The sequence below is a fragment of the Rhinichthys klamathensis genome, unplaced genomic scaffold (assembly GCF_029890125.1).
Source record: "Rhinichthys klamathensis goyatoka isolate OS25496 unplaced genomic scaffold, OSU_Roscu_1.1 h1tg000253l_1, whole genome shotgun sequence".
NCBI lineage: Eukaryota > Metazoa > Chordata > Actinopteri > Cypriniformes > Leuciscidae > Rhinichthys > Rhinichthys klamathensis.
The window spans coordinates 819,044-838,421 of NW_026606775.1; the positions used below are offsets into that span (position 1 = coordinate 819,044).

At 38.6% G+C, this 19,378-nt stretch overlaps 2 protein-coding genes across 3 annotated transcripts in view; both read right to left on the bottom strand.

The window, feature by feature from the left end:
• LOC130101124 (oocyte zinc finger protein XlCOF6-like) overlaps nt 1-19,378 on the bottom strand; it is a 297,964-nt gene that overhangs the window by 114,732 nt on the left and 163,854 nt on the right. The window lies entirely within an intron of this gene.
• The window catches only part of LOC130101141 (zinc finger protein 239-like), a 29,335-nt gene that overhangs the window by 1,355 nt on the left and 8,602 nt on the right, over nt 1-19,378 (bottom strand). The window contains exons 2-3 of one of the 2 annotated variants that reach the window (XM_056266728.1): nt 10,618-10,816; nt 9,350-10,450 (exon numbers count right to left, since the gene is read on the bottom strand). In XM_056266728.1, coding sequence (XP_056122703.1) covers nt 9,486-10,450; nt 10,618-10,702 — 1,050 coding nt within the window. In that variant the 5' untranslated portion in view covers nt 10,703-10,816 and the 3' untranslated portion in view covers nt 9,350-9,485. Of the gene's footprint in view, nt 1-1,064; nt 1,314-9,349; nt 10,451-10,617; nt 10,817-19,378 lie in introns of those variants that run through there. The other variant, XM_056266729.1, reaches the window with a different exon arrangement.

The following is a 19,378-nucleotide window of genomic DNA, read 5'->3' on the forward strand; positions in this document are numbered from 1 at the left end:
CCCCATTCAATGTTTAACGTCTGTAAATACATGATTTTTTTTTTTTGCTTCAAATTTAATGACTTTTCCTAATTTAATGGGGACAACTCTGTACATATAAAATTAACCTGCTGATATTTTTTCAATGTCCTGTACACATTTTGTAGCATCGGTGTTCCTTGGGGTCAATTTGACCCCAGGCTCTTTTAGCTGTATAATAAAACAGAAAACATATTACAATTTCACACACATTGTTTTGGTTGTTTTATTGAGGTCACTATAACATGTTATAATGTGAATTTATAATGTTCATTATAATTTTACATATATATTATATTCAAAAAAGTCCCTCTGTTTTAGGGCTCTAAACTAACATAACCATATCTGTAGTATTGCGAGAACCACTAGTAGTTCACATGACATGTGATATAATTCTCATGAGAACTAATAATTCTTTCCCGTGCCATGGGGAGTGGAAAACATCATTTTTGCGAGAACTTTGATGTTTCCCGTGCCATGGGGGAGGGGAAAACATCATTTTTGCGAGATTGACCCCACACATAACTCGTGTTACTATCCTTGATAAAATAAATAGTTTTTCTTTCCAAATGTTATAGATTACAAAAATCTATACTTAGAAATATTATAAAACACCAAATACTGTATATTTATACTATTTATATTTTTTATAATTTTAGGTCAATCAGTAAGATTTTATGGTAATTTGTAAATTTGTCCATAGTCGTGCAATGGGTATTCTGGATGTATAAGGGGTGGGGAGGGGGGTGGTGGGTGGATGTTAACTTAAAAGGTTACTTAAGTAGTCAACAAATACCTAAATTACCTGAGACAAACCTTTGTAAAAAAAAAAAAAAAATCATATTGTGGAGGTTTAAATTACTGGGGTCAAATTGACCCCAGTGGGTAATAAATGTTATCAGATTTGAGTAACAGAAGGGTTAATACGATGAAAACTGGGTTTTGATCATTTAGGTGCATTTTTCTATCATGTATCATCCATATACTGCTTATTATTTCAGAGCCACCAAAGCGTCAACAATGAAGAATCAAGAATGGACACCAACCTATTTGTTCCTCAGTATCTTCATGTTTTATTCTGGATGGTTCTGGATCACTCATGTCTTCAATCTCCACTTTAATAAACTCCATCTTTAACAGTCACACAGATTTCAGCTGCTACTCCTGGAGTTTGTCCTCCTCTTGTAGGATGATGGGAATATTCCCAGTATTTATTGGTAAATTGTTGTGGGAGGGGCTTCACTGCAGGTGTGAACGGTGATCACTGTGTGATACTGACGCCCACAGGACCAGATCTGGAAAAATCAAAGATAAGTTACTGAATTTATACTGTGTTACGACTCAGACAATCAGACACATAACTATTGGTTACATTTAACAAATAAGCTTCAAAGCCCACTCTTAGGAATGAAACATCCCCCAAAAGAGACAAGAGAGCAGGAAAGGTTTCAGTCGCCAGGGCGACGATCAGATAAGATGTATTTATTGCTGTGAAAAATAGTCAAGACGGAAGCCATAGGAAAGACGTACAGCCCTTAATACAGACCTTCCTGCATTCATTTATAGATGAACTGATCTATAAATGAACATGCATCCCAGGACATTGTGTGTGATAATTTACTGTCTTCTGTAGTGTCTTTTAATACTTTAAAATTCTGTGTATTTTATAATAGAACCAACAGTCAATGTAACCTCACCTATACCATGTTTGGTTCTCTATAAATTGGTACTTTGAAGATTGAAATGATCGTGTATATGGTATGCCGGTAGCTGCCCATAGTGCGCAAACATATTAGTATTACAAGAATCTTTCATAGTTTCTTCATCAGCAACCAATCCAGCTGCACGTGCAAATGAGCACGCTTGAAACAGAGTCATAAATCCAACCAACAGAGGAATTTCCCGCTTGGAAATTCCACCTTTCTTATTGCTCGAGCCAACCCTGAGAGGTGGGACCTTTCTCAGGCTTTAAATTGCGTCTACACAAGCCTTTCCTTCTCTTGGCCTTCTCGGTACGTTCGGGGTGCTGTGCTGTGCTGTCCTGCGTGGCCTCAGCAGGCCTTGACTCACAACCAGCCATGTGCTCATGGAGAAACAGAACTTTCAACCTGAACAGAGTCGAACTAACCTTGCAAGTTAATTGTATAGTCTTCGTCCAACGGAGAAGAAAACGATTGCAACTTCAACGTTTGACCCTCACGTAACCATCAAAATCCTTTTTCAGGAACTTCACGAAATGCTTTCACTGCAAAGGCCATCCAAATATACATTTAATGAGGTGCTCTGAAAATAATAAGCTGATGGTTCTTTTCATGTTCAATGAATCTTTTCCGTAGCTTCATTTCATTTCCGGTTTCATTCTGTCACTTACCATCTACCCATGTATGTGTAATTGTTTTTATGTTAGTTATATGTTCGTGATTTAGTTAATAAAACTTGAGCACAATATGTATTTGGTTCTGATTCTCTGCTTGCAACAAAGTTTATTTTACGATTTAGATTTTGAACTGAAGAGAAGAAGCGCCAACATGGATCTGGGAATCTGAAGGATCTGGAGTGATTCTGTATGGAGGAATGGTCTCTGATCTCTTGTCACTTGTTCTCCAAACTCATCAGGCATTATAGGAGAAGACTCAGAGCTGTTATCTTGGAAAAAATAGGTTGCAAAAAGTATTTAATAAAAGGGAGCAAATAATTGTTCCCAACGTGTTTTGGAGAAAAACATTTATTTCATAATGTGATTTCCCCCCCACTTTCAATTCTTTTACTTCAATGAAAGGTTAGGTTTTTGCTATTTTTTTTTAAAATAAAATATCAAAAGGATTAACGATGCAGATTTATTTTTTACAGCCGTCTTTGATCATATTTACCAAGGAGGCAAATAATTCTGACCAGCACTGTATATAACACTGTGCAAGTGGTTTTTGGATATTTTGATTTTTTTTTTTTACATATTGTACCTTTAACCACACAGAGGGCCTTTCTCAATACCAAGTACGCTAACTTTGGACTTGCGGTTACTTAGTTAGTCCGGTAATTCTGCAAATGGAACAGCTGCGTTCTCGATCGCGTCACTCAGCTCGCTCTGGCTACTCCGGTTATCTCTTTATGTATATTATATATACACTCACCGGCCACTTTATTAGGTACACCTGTCCAACTGCTCGTTAACACTTAATTTCTAAGCAGCCAATCACATGGCGGCAACTCAGTGCATTTAGGCATGTAGACATGGTCAAGACAATCTCCTGCAGTTCAAACCGAGCATCAGTATGGGGAAGAAAGGTGATTTGAGTGACTTTGAACGTGGCATGATTGTTGGTGCCAGAAGGGCTGGTCTGAGTATTTCAGAAACTGCTAATCTACTGGGATTTTCACGCACAACCATCTCTAGGGTTTACAGAGAATGGTCCGAAAAAGAAAAAACATCCAGTGAGCGGCAGTTCTGTGGGCGGAAATGCCTTGTTGATGCCAGAGGTCAGAGGAGAATGGCCAGACTGGTTCGAGCTGATAGAAGGGCAACAGTGACTGAAATAACCACTCGTTACAACCGAGGTATGCAGCAAAGCATTTGTGAAGCCACAACACGCACAACCTTGAGGCGGATGGGCTACAACAGCAGAAGACTCCACTGGGTACCACTCATCTCCACTACAAATAGGAAAAAGAGGCTACAATTTGCAAGAGCTCACCAAAATTGAACAGTTGAAGACTGGAAAAATGTTGCCTGGTCTGATGAGTCTCGATTTCTGTTGAGACATTCAGATGTTAGAGTCAGAATTTGGCGTAAACAGAATGAGAACATGGAACCATCATGCCTTGTTACAGCTGTGCAGGCTGGTGGTGGTGGTGTAATGGTGTGGGGGATGTTTTCCTGGCACACTTTAGGCCCCTTAGTGCCAATTGGGCATCGTTTAAATGCCACGGCCTACCTGAGCATTGTTTCTGACCATGTCCATCCCTTTATGGCCACCATGTACCCATCCTCTGATGGCTACTTCCACCATGTCACAAAGCTCTAATCATTTCAAATTGGTTTCTTGAACATGACAATGAGTTCACTGTACTAAAATGGCCTCCACAGTCACCAGATCTCAACCCAATAGAACATCTTTGGGATGTGGTGGAACGGGAGATTCGCATCATGGATGTGCAGCCGACAAATCTGCGGCAACTGTGTGATGCCATCATGTCAATATGGACCAAACTCCCTGAGGAATGCTTCCAGCACCTTGTTGAATCTATGCCACGAAGAATTGAGGCAGTTCTGAAGGCAAAAGGGGGTCCAACCCGTTACTAGCATGGGGTACCTAATAAAGTGGCCGGTGAGTGTATATAACAATAAAATGAAATATGTTATAAAACGCCACTCTGCCTCTTTTCGTCTTCATTTAAAAAATCTTCTTGAACATATTAATAGCCACACAAATGTGGTTCAGGCAACACATACATTGATTATATTTACTGCTGCATGTATATTCATAACAAAACATAATATAAAACACAACCCTGCGGCGTTTACATTTTAAAAATATAAAACATATTAATATGTGGTTCAGGCAATATGTGCACATGTACTCTGATAATCTTCACTGTAATAAAATTAAATATGACTCTTTTTTTTGTTAAATGTCAGTTTTAATGAATAGTCATTATAAAAGTATAAGTAAAAAGAATAAGAAGCTATAGAACAAGAAATAAAGACAAGCAAACAATTCAGTCAAACGTACAAAGTCAGCGCTTTAATAGGCTACAACGGTAAAGTTAAATAGCCTAAATATAAAAAGTTATGAAACTTCACCTTGCCCTCAGCCAAAGCGATTTGCCAGGGAATAAATTATAGATTCATGAGACCAAAGATCACCCAAAAGATACACACGAGATGAATTATATCTCTTGTAACCACTAGACTAGAGAAAATAGAGCCAGCAGAAAACGTCAAAAAATGTATTCTTAAATTACGCTGACGCTTGCTGGTTGGTGCGAGATGCATTCTGGGATACCTGACTGTCTCAAGCCCACTCTACACAGGTCACCTCTGATGCATCCTCTGTAAAAGGGGCGGAGAACACATCCGGGGATTTGAACAGTACTTGGCTAGATGTGAACTTTGAATAGGCTTTATGCCCAGCTGCACTACTTCCTGAACTTCAGCCAGCTCCTTGTTTCCTGTCTGACATTATTGGACAAACTGATTAATCCAGGTGTGCCTGACCAGTAACAAATACCAGACACACCTGAGTTAATCAGTTTGTCCAATAATGTCAGACAGGAAACAAGGAGCTGGCTGAAGTTCAGGTGTGCATCCTCGTTTCCTTTCCTCGCTTCCTTTCCTAGCGTCTCAGCTCCACCCCCTCTAGGTTGTGAGGGAAGGACGCAAGGAAAGAAAATGAGGACGGAGGAATCGAATGAACGCTTTTTTTATACATTGGAATACTTGATCACTCGAGCGTCACTTCATAGCGTCATCAGCAGTGCTCAAAGGATCTGCCCTTATGTTGTCAAAGTTTGTTTATTTAAGAAATTCATAATAAATAATAATAAAGCCAGATACCTTGTTGAATTATGTGAGTTTTGTGGTTTATGTAAACTACAAAAGTAAAGTATAAATTCAAATGATTGTGACAGATGTGAAGGGGGAGGAGAATTGATACGTGCGTCATGTTTAGTCGATAAAACTCTTCCGAAAAGGGTACACCTGTGTATCCTCGCTCATAGCTCCTCTGGAAGCCTCCTCACTCCTCGATCCTCGCCTCCTCGCGGTGCAATTACAGAATTGAGATGTCCTTCAAGATGGCTGAGCTCGATTGGTTTCCGGGTCATAGGATGCAGGACGGAGGAACGAGGAGACGAGGAGGGATATTGAGAAGCACCCAGGAAGTAGTGCAGCTGGGCATAAAGCCTATTGAAACAGGACTTGGGCAGCGACTGATGACGTTTCACAAGTCCACAAGAACACAAGTACAAACAAGAACGCATATTGAGAAACGGCCTGAGAGTTGTCATGACTAAACTGAAGCTTTCTTTTTGGTGAATTGTAGTGAGGGATACAAGATCTGCCAAATTCAGGTTATTGAGGTTATATTGCAATACTTAAATAATAACGGTTCTTAAATTAAATTACCATATTATGCTTGCTTTTAGAAATATAGAGCTTTTTGATATGGTTGTATATTAGTAGTATTTAAAACGACTCTATGAAGGTTGTTCATTTTTAATGGAATACAGATTTTATAAGAGAGAAACAAGACAGGTTCTTCAATTAATATATGAATTTAACAGGAAACTAACAAAGACAACAGATATCATGCACAAAATGTACAGACTGTCACTGAATAGAGGCTGATAAAAAATAATGACTATATTTAATTCTCGTACGTTATACACTACAATGTAGCCTACATTTTAGGCAACGCAAACTTACATTCTTACATTATGAATAGAACATATCTGACCTGCAGATTGGAAATATACGACATCCGGAAAAAATATTTCACATTTGTTCTTCATTCACGATCGTTAACAGCGTCACTTTCAGCCTCAAATGGTGAAAGTTTCAGCGCTCGTCTCGTCTCTCGCGCTTCTCTCTTTTTTATTGCATTAACAAGAACATTAACACAACATACACTTACAGGGGATCACAGTGTATTCGACTAATGCGTTCATAATAGCGTCAAAGGAAACAACAAAAAGAAAAAAAAAAAGAGAGAGAGATGAAACAAAACAAAACTCTAGCTATTCTCTCTTCTGCGCATGCTCATTGCGCGCGGTGTAATATTTCTTAAAGGGGCCGCATTCCGTAAATCACATCTCCGAACTGTTTTGAAGCAAATACACTATCATAATAATTAATAATGCACAATACACAATACAATGTATGGATTCAACGATCTGTTTACCTTCACTCCATAACAGTTACAGTATAGTTTGTCTACATCATGTCTCCCATGCATAAGCCTAAATATATAGGCGGGTGTGGCGAGGCCAGAAACTTTAAAGTGAGCGGATCTTGGTTGGACCTCAATGTTAAATGTGATTTTTGTCAGCCAACAGTTTCACGAAAAAAAAAAATCAATTTATAAATATAATAGCCAATGAACAGAATAAGAACAAAACACGAAGGGCCTGCTGAAGCTTTTGATTGCTTTTAGAGAGAAAAACTGCTGGTCTAGGATCAGTTTTCTCCGTAATAATAGCATACTGGTGATTGTCTCTGCCTGTTGACACTAATGACCTCACCATAATTAATGAGGTGAAAACAGGCAACTAGACCTTATTCAGAGCAGCGCCATGACAGGTATGAAAGTGAGGCTGTGAGGGATAGACTGTGTTTTAGACAGTGTTTTTAATGGCATCCGCTGTAAAAAGCTTTATAAAGCTCCTAGATCAATCCTAAACAATGCAGTTTAACTTGAGACGATCATCACAAGCACAATGGCTTGTGTAGATACTAGTTCAGAATCAGTAGTTCTACAATGGATATGTCTCTTTCCAAATAAAATAAGAGTATAGTGTCATTTTATGGAAGTTTTCATTTATGTAGGCTACTATATTAAAATAGACAAATAATATGTCTCTTCTTCAATTGGACATACATTCAGCCATGTCTGCAACTTGATAAATATGTTGTCAATATTATTAGGATTAAAATGAAGACAAAATAAATGGAGGTTAATTCGTATTTTGGAGATCACAATTTTTGGAAACTTATTGTACTGGACTTTATTAAACTTTTTGAAACTTAAATACATTTATTTGCAATATTAGTGTTATTAATTTTCAGTCTTTGAACTGAGATTTTACTGTCCTGTAGCTCCCTCTAGTGGAAAACATTAGTTGTGTGGCCTTCATTCTGAATCGCATTGATATAAATGGCTGATTTCTTTTTTTTAAATGGTTACAAAAAATTGCATGACTACTTAAACACTGATAATATACCCAGTGTAAATTCAAATTTACTGATTTGTGGTCCCTTATTTCATGCTTTAACTGTTGAATTTTCAAGCAGTAATGATACATTATTATATCACTTGATAAATGGTTACGGTATTTAACATATTCATTGAGTCCTGCATTACTAACAGTGATTCAGTGTGTTCGACTGGCGCTACAGCATAAATACCCAGTACATATCAAACATTCTGTAACCAACAAAGCAGTAGTGACACATGGTAAAAACAGCGTTACTTGTGGGTGTGGGTAAAATGAAGTGAACAAATGAACAGTCTTATTGATATACTTAATTAAAATAAAGTTCATCCAAGCTTTCTTCATGTTAGAATTGCAAAGACTGTGTTTTTCCACAACTTGGCATTGCAAAACGTCTTGTAATACTCAGATTGAGTTGAAGGTGGTCCTTCATCCAGCAAGAAATGTCCATCAGGCAGGCTGAGATACGGCATCTACAGTCGGATTCTCTGGCTGGAATGAGAGATAGAGTTGTGTGTCATCAGTATAACAGTGATAGGAAAACAGATGTTTCTGAATGACAGATCCTAGGGATGACATGTAGATGGAGAAGAGAAGTGGTCCAAGCACTGAGCCCTGGGGCACCCCAGATGCTAGATTTTGTGACTTTGTGCAGTTCCTGAGATGCTATTAATCAAGAGGGTTGAAAGGGGGATCAATGACCTCTTACAGTATATGTCAACAGATCAAGAAAGTTGGTGACCATTCTTGGGACCTTTGGCTTTATAGCATAGACAGTTAACATGCCACTCTGTTGTTGTAAGACATCGTCTTTACATGTTCATGCCCTAAACATGACGCTTTACAAAATGAACTGTGATTAGTTGCTTTACATGTCAGTCAGGCGGCCTCTGGTTGGTCCTTGGCCAATGAAAGCTGCTAATGGAGTCCAGATACATGTGACTTTGGTAGTTACCTGAAGTTGTTTAATCAAATGTCATAAATATGGAGCCCTACATTAAAATCTGGTAAACTGCAGCGTTGATACTTTATTGATCTTAAGCAGTCAATAATGAAGGATAAAAATGAACTCCAGCCTCTTTGCATGATACAAGACCTGATCATTTGGTTGACAATAATACTGTACACCCCAAACATTTGTATCACAGTATTAAGATAAAATGATGAAAAGATCATTAATGTGATTAAAACTATATAACTCATTATCTGTGTTCATTAAATAGATCAATCAAGACAAGATGATGTTTCTGTTTTATTTATCATATTACATGAATTATCCGAACACAATCTAGTACACTTAGTAAATATGAAAATGACATGAATCTAATTCAAGAAAGACATTTAGCACACAATTCACCCTGACAGAAAAAAAACTAAAATTATTTTATTTACACTGTAAGAGTTATTGACTGGTGAAGCTTCAGCTCTTAAGTCTTTCTAGTTTTCCAATCTTTTCGCCAAATTCCCAAAATTAAGCAAAAACTATATTTTCTCACACTGTACTTCTGAGGTATTTGGAAGGCTCGCAGTTTTTTTTTTCATATCTGTGAGAAAGTTTGGTAAATGTCTAAAACTCTCTTCTCACACTGAGTACAGTAGTACAGCTTCTCTCCAGTATGAACTCCTTCATGTAATTTCAGGTTTCCAGACTGAGTGAAACTCTTGTCACAATATGAGCACTTGAGAGGTTCTTCTCCAATATGAATTATTTGGTGCTGTTTCAGATGCTCAGCTGTAGTAAAGCTCTTCCCACAGTCACAACACACATGATTTCTCACTTCATTGTGTGTTTTCTGGTGCCGTTTGCAATTTTCCATTCTTGAAAAACTCTTTCCACAAACAGAACAAACATAAGGCCTCTCATCTAAATGAACTTTCAGGTGTTTTTTAAGATTTGATGATGAATAAAAATCTTTCCCACATTGAAGACAGTTAAATGGTTTTTCTCCAGAATGAATGAACAGATGATTGCTGAGACCTATCGCATTTTTGAAACTCTCTCCACACAGAGTACACTGGTGCGGCTTTTCTCCAGTGTGAACTCGCTCATGCACTTTCAGGTGTCCAGACTGAGTGAAACTCTTGTCACAATATGAGCACTTGTAAGGTCTTTCTCCAGTATGAGTTCTTTGGTGCCGTATAAGATAGTCATCTCTAGTAAAGCTCTTCCCACACTCACAACACACATGATCTCTCACTTCATCATGTGTTTTCTGGTGTTGTTTAAAATGATCCAGCCTTGAAAAACTCTTTCCACAGAGAGAACACTCATAAGGCTTCTCATCTGAATGAACTTTCAGGTGTTTTTTTAGATGTGATGATGAATTAAATTTTTTACCACACTGATCACAGTTATATGGTTTTTCTTCAGGGTGAACGCACAGATGATTACTGAGACTTGATGTTTGAGAAAAACTCTTTCCACACTGAGAGCAGATGTACTGTGTACAATCATCTTCCTCGCCTTCATCCAGTTTATGTCCTAGCTTCACTTCCACCCAGTCTAAAAAAAAAAAAAAAATTCATGTGGTTTAAGATCAGTTCAAGTGAACATTTTTGGATGACAACAGCTATGCAAGATCATGATAATTTAGATGCACTTCTATATCTTAAATCTGGTAAATTTGTTTCTCAACAGTCAACAATGAAGAATCAAGAATGGACACCAACCTATTTGTTCCTCAGTATCTTCATGATTTATTCTGGATGGTTCTGGATCACTCATGTCTTCAATCTCCTCTTTAATAAACTCCATCTTTAACAGTCACACAGATTTCAGCTGCTACTCCTGGAGTTTGTCCTTCTCTTGTAGGATGATGGGAATATTCCCAGTATTTATTGGTGAATTGTTGTGGGATGGACACCAGATCTGCCAAATTCAAAGAGAAGTTACTGAATTACTTTAATTACATTTAAATTAATTGAACATGTATGTTTTCTGATAGAGAATTTTTAAATAAAGTTAGATATCAATTGCATATAAAGCTAGGTGTTTAATTGTTGTCCAAAGTCTGACAGAAATAACAGAGCCATCAATCATCTTTGTCTCCAAAAGTTCCCTGTTTTCACCTCATTCATTATAGTGATTAAGCACATTTGACAGAGTCAAACAGAGTCTGTGGAAAAACTCTCTGCCAACATATTATTACTCTAAGTAATTATAAACCAGGAAACACAACGCATTTCATTACATTAGTGCTTAAACACATAAACTCTGGAGCTGTTTAATGTTAAACTCTATAATCCGAGAAACATCTCTCACCTGAAGACTATAGGCTATAAGACAAATATATACGGCATCCTTAGAAAATAATTCACGTTTGTCCTTCATTCCCGATCGCTAGATAACATATGCAAAATCACTAAATCAGCATATCGATGACGCAATTACGTCGTATTTGCATTCTGCTGGCTGTCAGCCCTTTAAAATAAACTCGTTTTTATCTATATAATTGTATGTTTCTGTTGTCAGACAACGGGAAGAATATAAAATAGTGAATGAAACGAGACGCATACATGTTAACCAGCAGTCACTTCTAAGCAGCTGCTCAAAATCCTGATTTATAATCGAGACGTCGTCTGACAAAATCACCATACACATAAGATGAAGACAGTTGCTTTGGCTTTGTATTTACACATAAAAACATCGCTCAGGTAAGAAGCAACCGAATACCCTTTTTCTTTCTTCTAACAAAACAGCCTCGACTGAATGCGCTGCTCCTCTCAGCCACTCGCCCTACATTCTTCTGCGCATGCTCACTACGCGCGGTGTAATTTTTCTTAAAGGGGCCGCATATTCCTGCATAACTACATTACATACAGGGCCGTCGCTAGAGTGGAGAAAGTTAAAGGGGTGGTTGATTATGATTTCACTTTTTTAACTTTAGTTAGTGTCTAATGTTGCTGTTTGAGCATAAAAAAACATCTGATGTTACAGATATTACAGAAATCGCTTTTTAAGGACTACAACAAACGACTGATAGGGACTACACAAGCTTCCTCCCGGGTTAGTGATATCACGAACCCTAACATTTACATAAATCCAACATGCAACAAAGGGGGTCCATGTTGAGAAGAGGAAGAGTTGTTGTAGTAGAGCACATTTGAGTCTGCTCAAGCTGTCACATCCGTCTTTTCACATTTATTACAATACAGTCCGTGACACAAATGCAATAGCATGACTTACAACAGTTCCCACACGAGCGATTTATAGATTATCATGACAGAATATACTAATTAATGACTTGAAGATAGTTAACTCTACATCAGCTACATACATTCATTAACTAACCATTCAGAAACGTCCTGTTGCATTTTACATGTTGTCACTTTTTCTTGAATCTCTCCATCATTGTCCGACTCCAGTTTGAACATAAAAGGCAGAACAGTTTTTGACATTTTAGTGTATTTCTGTGAGGTAATTGGAGATGCTAACACACAGGAGCTGTTGTAGCTCAGCCCTTATCTTGTAAGGGAGCAGCAGCTCATTTGCATTTTCTAGGGACACACACAAAACGACGCAGTTTTGCTCACCCTCAAAAAGGGACAATTTGAACATGCTATAAAAAAATATCTGTGGGGTATTTTGAGCTAAAACTTCACATACACACTCAGGGTGCGGATCCACTTGTCCGTGCGATACTTCTGTCGCGCCGCGCTCCGCTTTATTCCTATGGGTGACGTCACGCGACTTTAATGCGCCCGTAAAGCATCCCGGGAAGGCGGCGCTTCATTTGAAAAAAGCGTCAAAAGCTGGCCGATGCCCATCTTTATGCAAATTAACGCCGTTGAACGTGCCGCGTCTATCCAATAGAAGTAGAGCATATGGAGACGGGGGGAAGTCTCTCGCAGGTCCTCTGTTCTAGACTGGCCGCCGGCTCACGGTAGAGATCCACTTCTGCGACACGACAGTCGCGTGTTGTCGCGACGCCTCCCCACATTTGTACTTTGATGGGCGTTCCTCATTATTACCGCTATGGGCGTGGTTTTGAGCCAGCGGCCAGTCTAGAACAGAGGACCTGCGAGAGACTTCCCCCCGTCTCCATATACTCTACTTCTATTGGATAGTCGCGTCGCGTTCAACGGAATTCATTTGCATAAAGATGGGCATCGGCCAGCTTTTGACGCGCAGCATTTTTCTAAATGAAGCGCCGCCTTCCCAGAATGCTTTGCGGGCGTGTCAAAGTCGCGTGACGTCACCCATAGGAATAAAGTGGAGCGCGGCGCGATAGAAGTGCCGCATGGACAAGTGGATCCGCACCGTCAAATGTCTGGAGGGGTCGCGACACCACGCGACTGTGTTGCAAAAGGGGATCTCTAGTCTGGGAACATCAGAAACTTATCAGAGACTTAACCCTTGTGCATCAATTAAAAAAAGTTACACATAGCTACACAGAGGACAAAAATGTCCTTGTCAAAAAACTGTCATAAAAATGTGAAGCTTGGGAGCACAGACTTAAGTTTGGTATCATTTTAAAGAAGACCCTTGGCAGATTATTGCTGAAGTAAAAAAATAATAAGTAAATCCAAAAAAAAGTTATATAGGTATAAGTTTATGAAAATTATTTATGAAAATTATTTTACATAAAACATATATTTTATAAATCAAGTTGAACTCTAAAACGGCAAGAAAATCAAAGCCATAAATCTAAATAAGTTGTGTTCCAAATTTGAGGATGATATCTCAAAAAATGAGCTTTCGGTAAGAATTTGTTTGGGCGCAGTAACAGATTTTCCCCATTGGGTGCCAGCAAAACTCCACTGGTGTACACAGTGATTGCATTTGTTATTTGCAGTTGAGTTTTTCTCTCTCAATATTACAAACACACACATGCACACACACACATATTTTTTTATAACACACATACTAACCACACTCTGACATCCATACCAACACACCCACACAAATATCGTTGCATAATTTATCGAATTGGCTCTATAATATGCCGAAGCAGAAAACAGGAATAAAGCGATATTTGTTTTATAGGCCAAACCTGGAAAAAATGGCACCATCTGATAAAAAATAGTAAAAATGTAAATTTTGAAGCCTTGCCAACAGAATGAAAGCCTCTTAACAAAGATTGCATCATTTTATAGTTAAATGGCACTGGGATTAAAAATTGCAGTTTTAATGGGTTTCAATGGGGACATTTTTGTCCAAAAGGCGCTGAGAGGGAAGTATTTTTTGGACCTAGTGCAAAAAAGATTTTTCAAAGGAAATGGAAGTGTAATAGTAAAATTACAATAAAAATACACACCTGTGCCAAAATTCATCCAGTTAGCATTAACAAAAAAAAAAAAGTTACACATAGCTACAAAGTGGACAAAAATGTCCATGTCAAAAAACTGTCATAAAAATATTAGGCTTGGGAGCAAAGACTTAAGTTTGGTCTCATTTTAAAGAGGACCCTTGGCAGATTATTGCTGAAGTTAAACAAGTGAAAAAAGGGAAACCAAACATTTTGTATAGAGGTTTAAGTTTATGAAAATTATTTATCAACATTATTATCGTTATTTTATATAAAATATATATTTTATGAAACATGTTGAACTCTAAAACTGATATAAATTCAAAGCCATAAATCTAAATAAGTTGTGTTACAAATTTGAGGTTGATATCTCAAAAAATGAGCTTTCGGTAAGATTTTGTTTGGGCGCAGTAACAGATTTTCCCCATTGGGTGCCAGCAAAACTCCACTGGTGTACACACTGATTGGATTTTAGATGTAAAATTTGAGAGAGAAAAACTCAATTGCCAAAGCACACAAACAGACACACACACAATTTTTTTTTTATTACACGCATACAAACCACACTCAGACATCCATACCAACACACCCACACAATTATCGTTGCACAATTTATCCAATTGGCTCTATAATATGCCGAAGCAGAAAACAGGAATAAAGCGATATTTGTTTTATAGGCCAAACCTGGAAAAATGGCACCATCTGGTAAAAAATAGTAAAAATTTAAAATTTGAAGCCTTGCCAACAGAATGAAAGCCTCTTAACAAAGATTGCATCATTTTATAGTTAAATGGCACTGGGATTAAAAATGGCAGTTTTAATGGGTTTCAATGGGGACATTTTTGTCCAAAAGGCGCTGAGTGGGAGTATTTTGTGTACCTAGTGCAAAAAAGATTTTTTTAAGAAAATGGCGGTGAAATAGTAAAATTACAATAGAAATACACACCTGTGCCAAATTTTATGCAGTTAGCATTAACACAGGCAAAGTGATAAAAAAAACAGAAAAGGACAAAAATGTCCATAAGGATGCACAAGGGTTAAATATCTTGTAAAAAGGGGCATTACGCCACCCCTTTTAAGAAAGTTGGTGAAATTTTCAACTGAGGAGGGCCCTCTTTAAAGGGTTAGTTCAACCAAAAATGAAAATTCTGTCAGTAATTACTCACCCTCATGTTGTTCCAACCCCGTAATGGTGCGTTCACACCGGACGCGAATAGCGCGTCAGCCGCGAGTGATTTCAATGTTAAGTCAATGCAAAGACGCGTTACGTGCGTAAAAAATTCCTGCGGCGCGGTAGACGCGAATACGCCTCATTCAAATGCCGCGAATTGAGCGTCTGGCGCGTTACGCGCGGATGATTTTATTAAGTGGTTGACTTGACTCGGGACTTGACTCACTTGACTCGGGACTTGACTCACTTGACTCACTTGACTCGGGACTTGACTCACTTGACTCGGGACTTGACTCGGGACTTGACTCACTTGACTCGGGACTTGACTCACTTGACTCGGCACTTGACTCGTGAACCGCGGGTTCAGCTGGGCAGACGTTAGTCGCGGGCTCGGAAGACAGAAACTCAGGCATGTCGGTCTCGGCGGGAAGAAGCTCAGGCATGTCGTGAAAAGCAGGCTCGACTTGGCTCACGTGAAGCGCGGGTTCGGCTGGACAGACGTGAGTTGCAGGCTTGTGGAGCGCGGTCTCGGCAGGGCTGAAGTGCATTGCAGGCTTGTGGAGCGCGGGCGCGACTGGGTAGGACGGGAACGTGGATATGGAGCCGTCCACGAAGCAAGCCTCTGCAATGTACCGGTCCAGAGTCCAATCGGTAATGTCACTCGGCATCCATCGAGCGATTCGGTAATCCAGCCCGCTCCGAAACAGGCTTATGAGCTGGATTTCATCGAGCGTTCCTAGATGGCAAATGGAGAGGAAGTCATTAGCGTAGCTTCGGACGGACTGGTTCTCTTGAAACATTACCGAGAGATATTCTCTCAGGGCCCGGTTAATGACGACTATGGGAGAGACTGCTGGAGCGACTGCTGGATCCATTTTGCGGTGAGTTCTTCTCCTAACTGCTAGATCCTGGGAGGTCAGTTATTCTATCACGAATTGCGTGGAAGCAAAGGCGGTAGTCGGATCTAAATGCAGCAGTAGACTTTATTTAATACAGACTTGGGTATACTCGGAACAGGCAAGACACAAGACACTCGTCGTACGTAAATGCATACAATAACTGACAAAGACAGGGCAGAAACACAGGGCTTAAATAATCAGAGACAAACGAGCAGACAGGATAACAAGGGGGCGTGGATAACAAGAAACACCTGGGAAAACTAATGACAAGACAGAGAACCACTAAACATGACAGGACACAAAACCACATCACGACAATACTATAGTGCAAAAGTTCGTGTCTGGACAGTGTTGTGTGAGAGAGAAAAAATCACAGGACAGGTTAATCACTTTTGGAGGCTGGCTCCATTTATCATCAACACAAAAAATAAATGACATAGGTGGGTTAGGGCGAGGGTGATCCTCGCTTTGATGCGGGACAACAGGTCATCAAACTGGGCGCGGGACAGGCGGAAGTACTGCTGAAAGCGTCCGTCATCCAGGCGCAGCTCCTGGAGCGAGCAAATGGTGAAACTCGCCAAACTGGGTTCGCCTCCGAAGGGTCTGGTGGACACAAATACGGCGACGATGATCCCTACGCCGCTGTTCTGCTCTCCAGAGCAAATACAGAGCAGTGACTCTCCCGATGAATGCTCGATCAAAATAAAAAAGATGGCCGCCAACGGGTTTCGAATCCGACGCGCGTGACGCGCGTAAATTTCGCTTCAAACTTTTGTTTTTACGCGCGTCAGTTTCACTCTTGACGCCGAATTAACACAAAGTGGTCAAGCGTCAAACTAGACGCGGTAGGCGCGAATTTGACGCGCTATTCGCGTCCGGTGTGAACGCACAGTAAGACTTTCGTTCATCTTCGGAACACAAATTAAGATATTTTTGATGAAATCTGAGCTCACTCCTTCATAGGCTGGTAGGTAATTGATATCTGCCAGCCCAGAAAAGTTAGTAAAGACATCGTTAAAATTGTATAATGTCAGTTCAAATCTAGACTAAAATCACATCTCTTTGACCTAGCATACACATAACACATTATCAATTTATATAATTCAATATTAGGGTGCATAGTTTAGGTCAGCCGGAACCAGGAACACCCATAAATCCTGATGTACTCGTTACATCATAAGAAGAATGGTGTCTAGGCTAATATTAGTCTCTCTGTTTATCCAGAGATTTACTGCAGTCCGCCGGATCCAGGCCGTATCCATATCTGATGAAGGACCTGAGTCTGGACGCGACGACAACGCAGTCCTGAAGTGTCAACTAGTCCCTCCCTGTGAAGGCCTCCTTCCCTTTACCTCTGTACAGATAAAATGTTGTCAAAATGATTCCAGTTCACATGGATACGCGTAAGTGACAAAACATCCTGTATTATGAAATTTTAAGGCCAGACATGTAATGGAGCGGCAAATTTGTAAAGAAAGAATACACGCCTGCGCACATATATATTCAAACGCGCATACCTTTAGACTAAATACGTAATATGCATGTGCACGCCATCAGCGAGTTCCCAGATTCACATTTTTGAAGTTTACGTGGAGAAGATAGCGTTTATCAAAAAAATTCAACGCTTGCACCTTGGAACCTATTTCATGGCTTGCGTTCTCGAGCCATCAGCCACTGTTGTTCTGTGGATGAGCGGGCCGGAGCACGTTAAGGGTTTTCTGTTAGAACTGTGTAGTGCAAGCAGCCCCTAAGTTAGTAACTAATGATCTCTGTAACGGAAGTGAATCAATCAAAACTAACTTGACTTTGACTTATTCTCCATTTATGAAATCCTGTTGTCCTGTAATTTATATTTTCAACTTACTGCAGTACTGAGATATTTAACACCATCTTTAAATAATACAAATGATCAGTTTGTTTAATCTGGTGAACTGAAGCTATGGCACTTCATGTTTCTTCAGCAGTCCATAATGAAAGATAAAAATTAACTCCAACCTCTTTGTAAGACCTGGGGGCTGTTCCATAAACCAAGATTAGAGTATAAGCCAGGCTTATTTCGGTTAGTCAGGCTTATTTTTGGTAGATTCGGTTTCATAAATCAAACTTAAAAAAGTTCAAACTCAGTTACCCTGGCAACTTATGCTGGGAAACTAGCCTGGTCCAGGGCAGGCTAACTGTCAGGCTAAGCCTCCGTTGTTACACAGATCCTCAACACTGACCGACAAGAACACAATGATATTACCACTGACAGTCTCTAATACCATTATTGGACTTTATAAATACACAGTATACAGAAAATCAACTTAAATAAGGCTACAATATAGACAATATAGACACATATATAAGGCGTTTTAAAGTTGTCCGTTTAGGATATGTCATTTTTGTAATAAAGACATTTTAATTAAGGAGTGCCTCGGTTATCAGAGAATTCTTTCTCTACACTGTCATATATATATATATATATATATATATATATATATATATATATATATATATATATATATATATATATATATATATTATGTACTTTATTATGTCTTTCAATTCAAACACATTTAACACAATTATACAAATGGACAGTTCCTTTAAAGACATCATATTTTCCCCCAATAAATATTCCTTATTTTTCCTTCTACTTTTTTTTCTTTTGTGATAATACCAACACATTCATATAAATAAAACAATAAATAAATATTAATAAAAATATAACATTCACATATATCAAACTCTTATAATGAATGACACATAATTCCTAATAGTTATTCAAGTAATATTATTTAAATATCAAATATTCAATATTAAATAAGTAAATAAATAAAATAACAAATAACTAGAAATAAAAGGGAAGGTTACATAAAAATGTAGTTAATGTAGGCCAATATATATTCCTTTATTTTATGGAATATTCTTTGATTTTAGAGTTGCACATATCTTTTCAAAATGTATACATTTGTTCTTAATTTAATGTTATCCTCTCCATAATGTACTTTAGAAACTAAATCTAACCACTCATTTAAAACTGGGGATTCTTGCTTTCTCAAAAAAAATATTGCATAAAAAGCTGTAATTCTCAGCATTCTAAATAAGTATATATCATCTTTATAAAGTAGCAT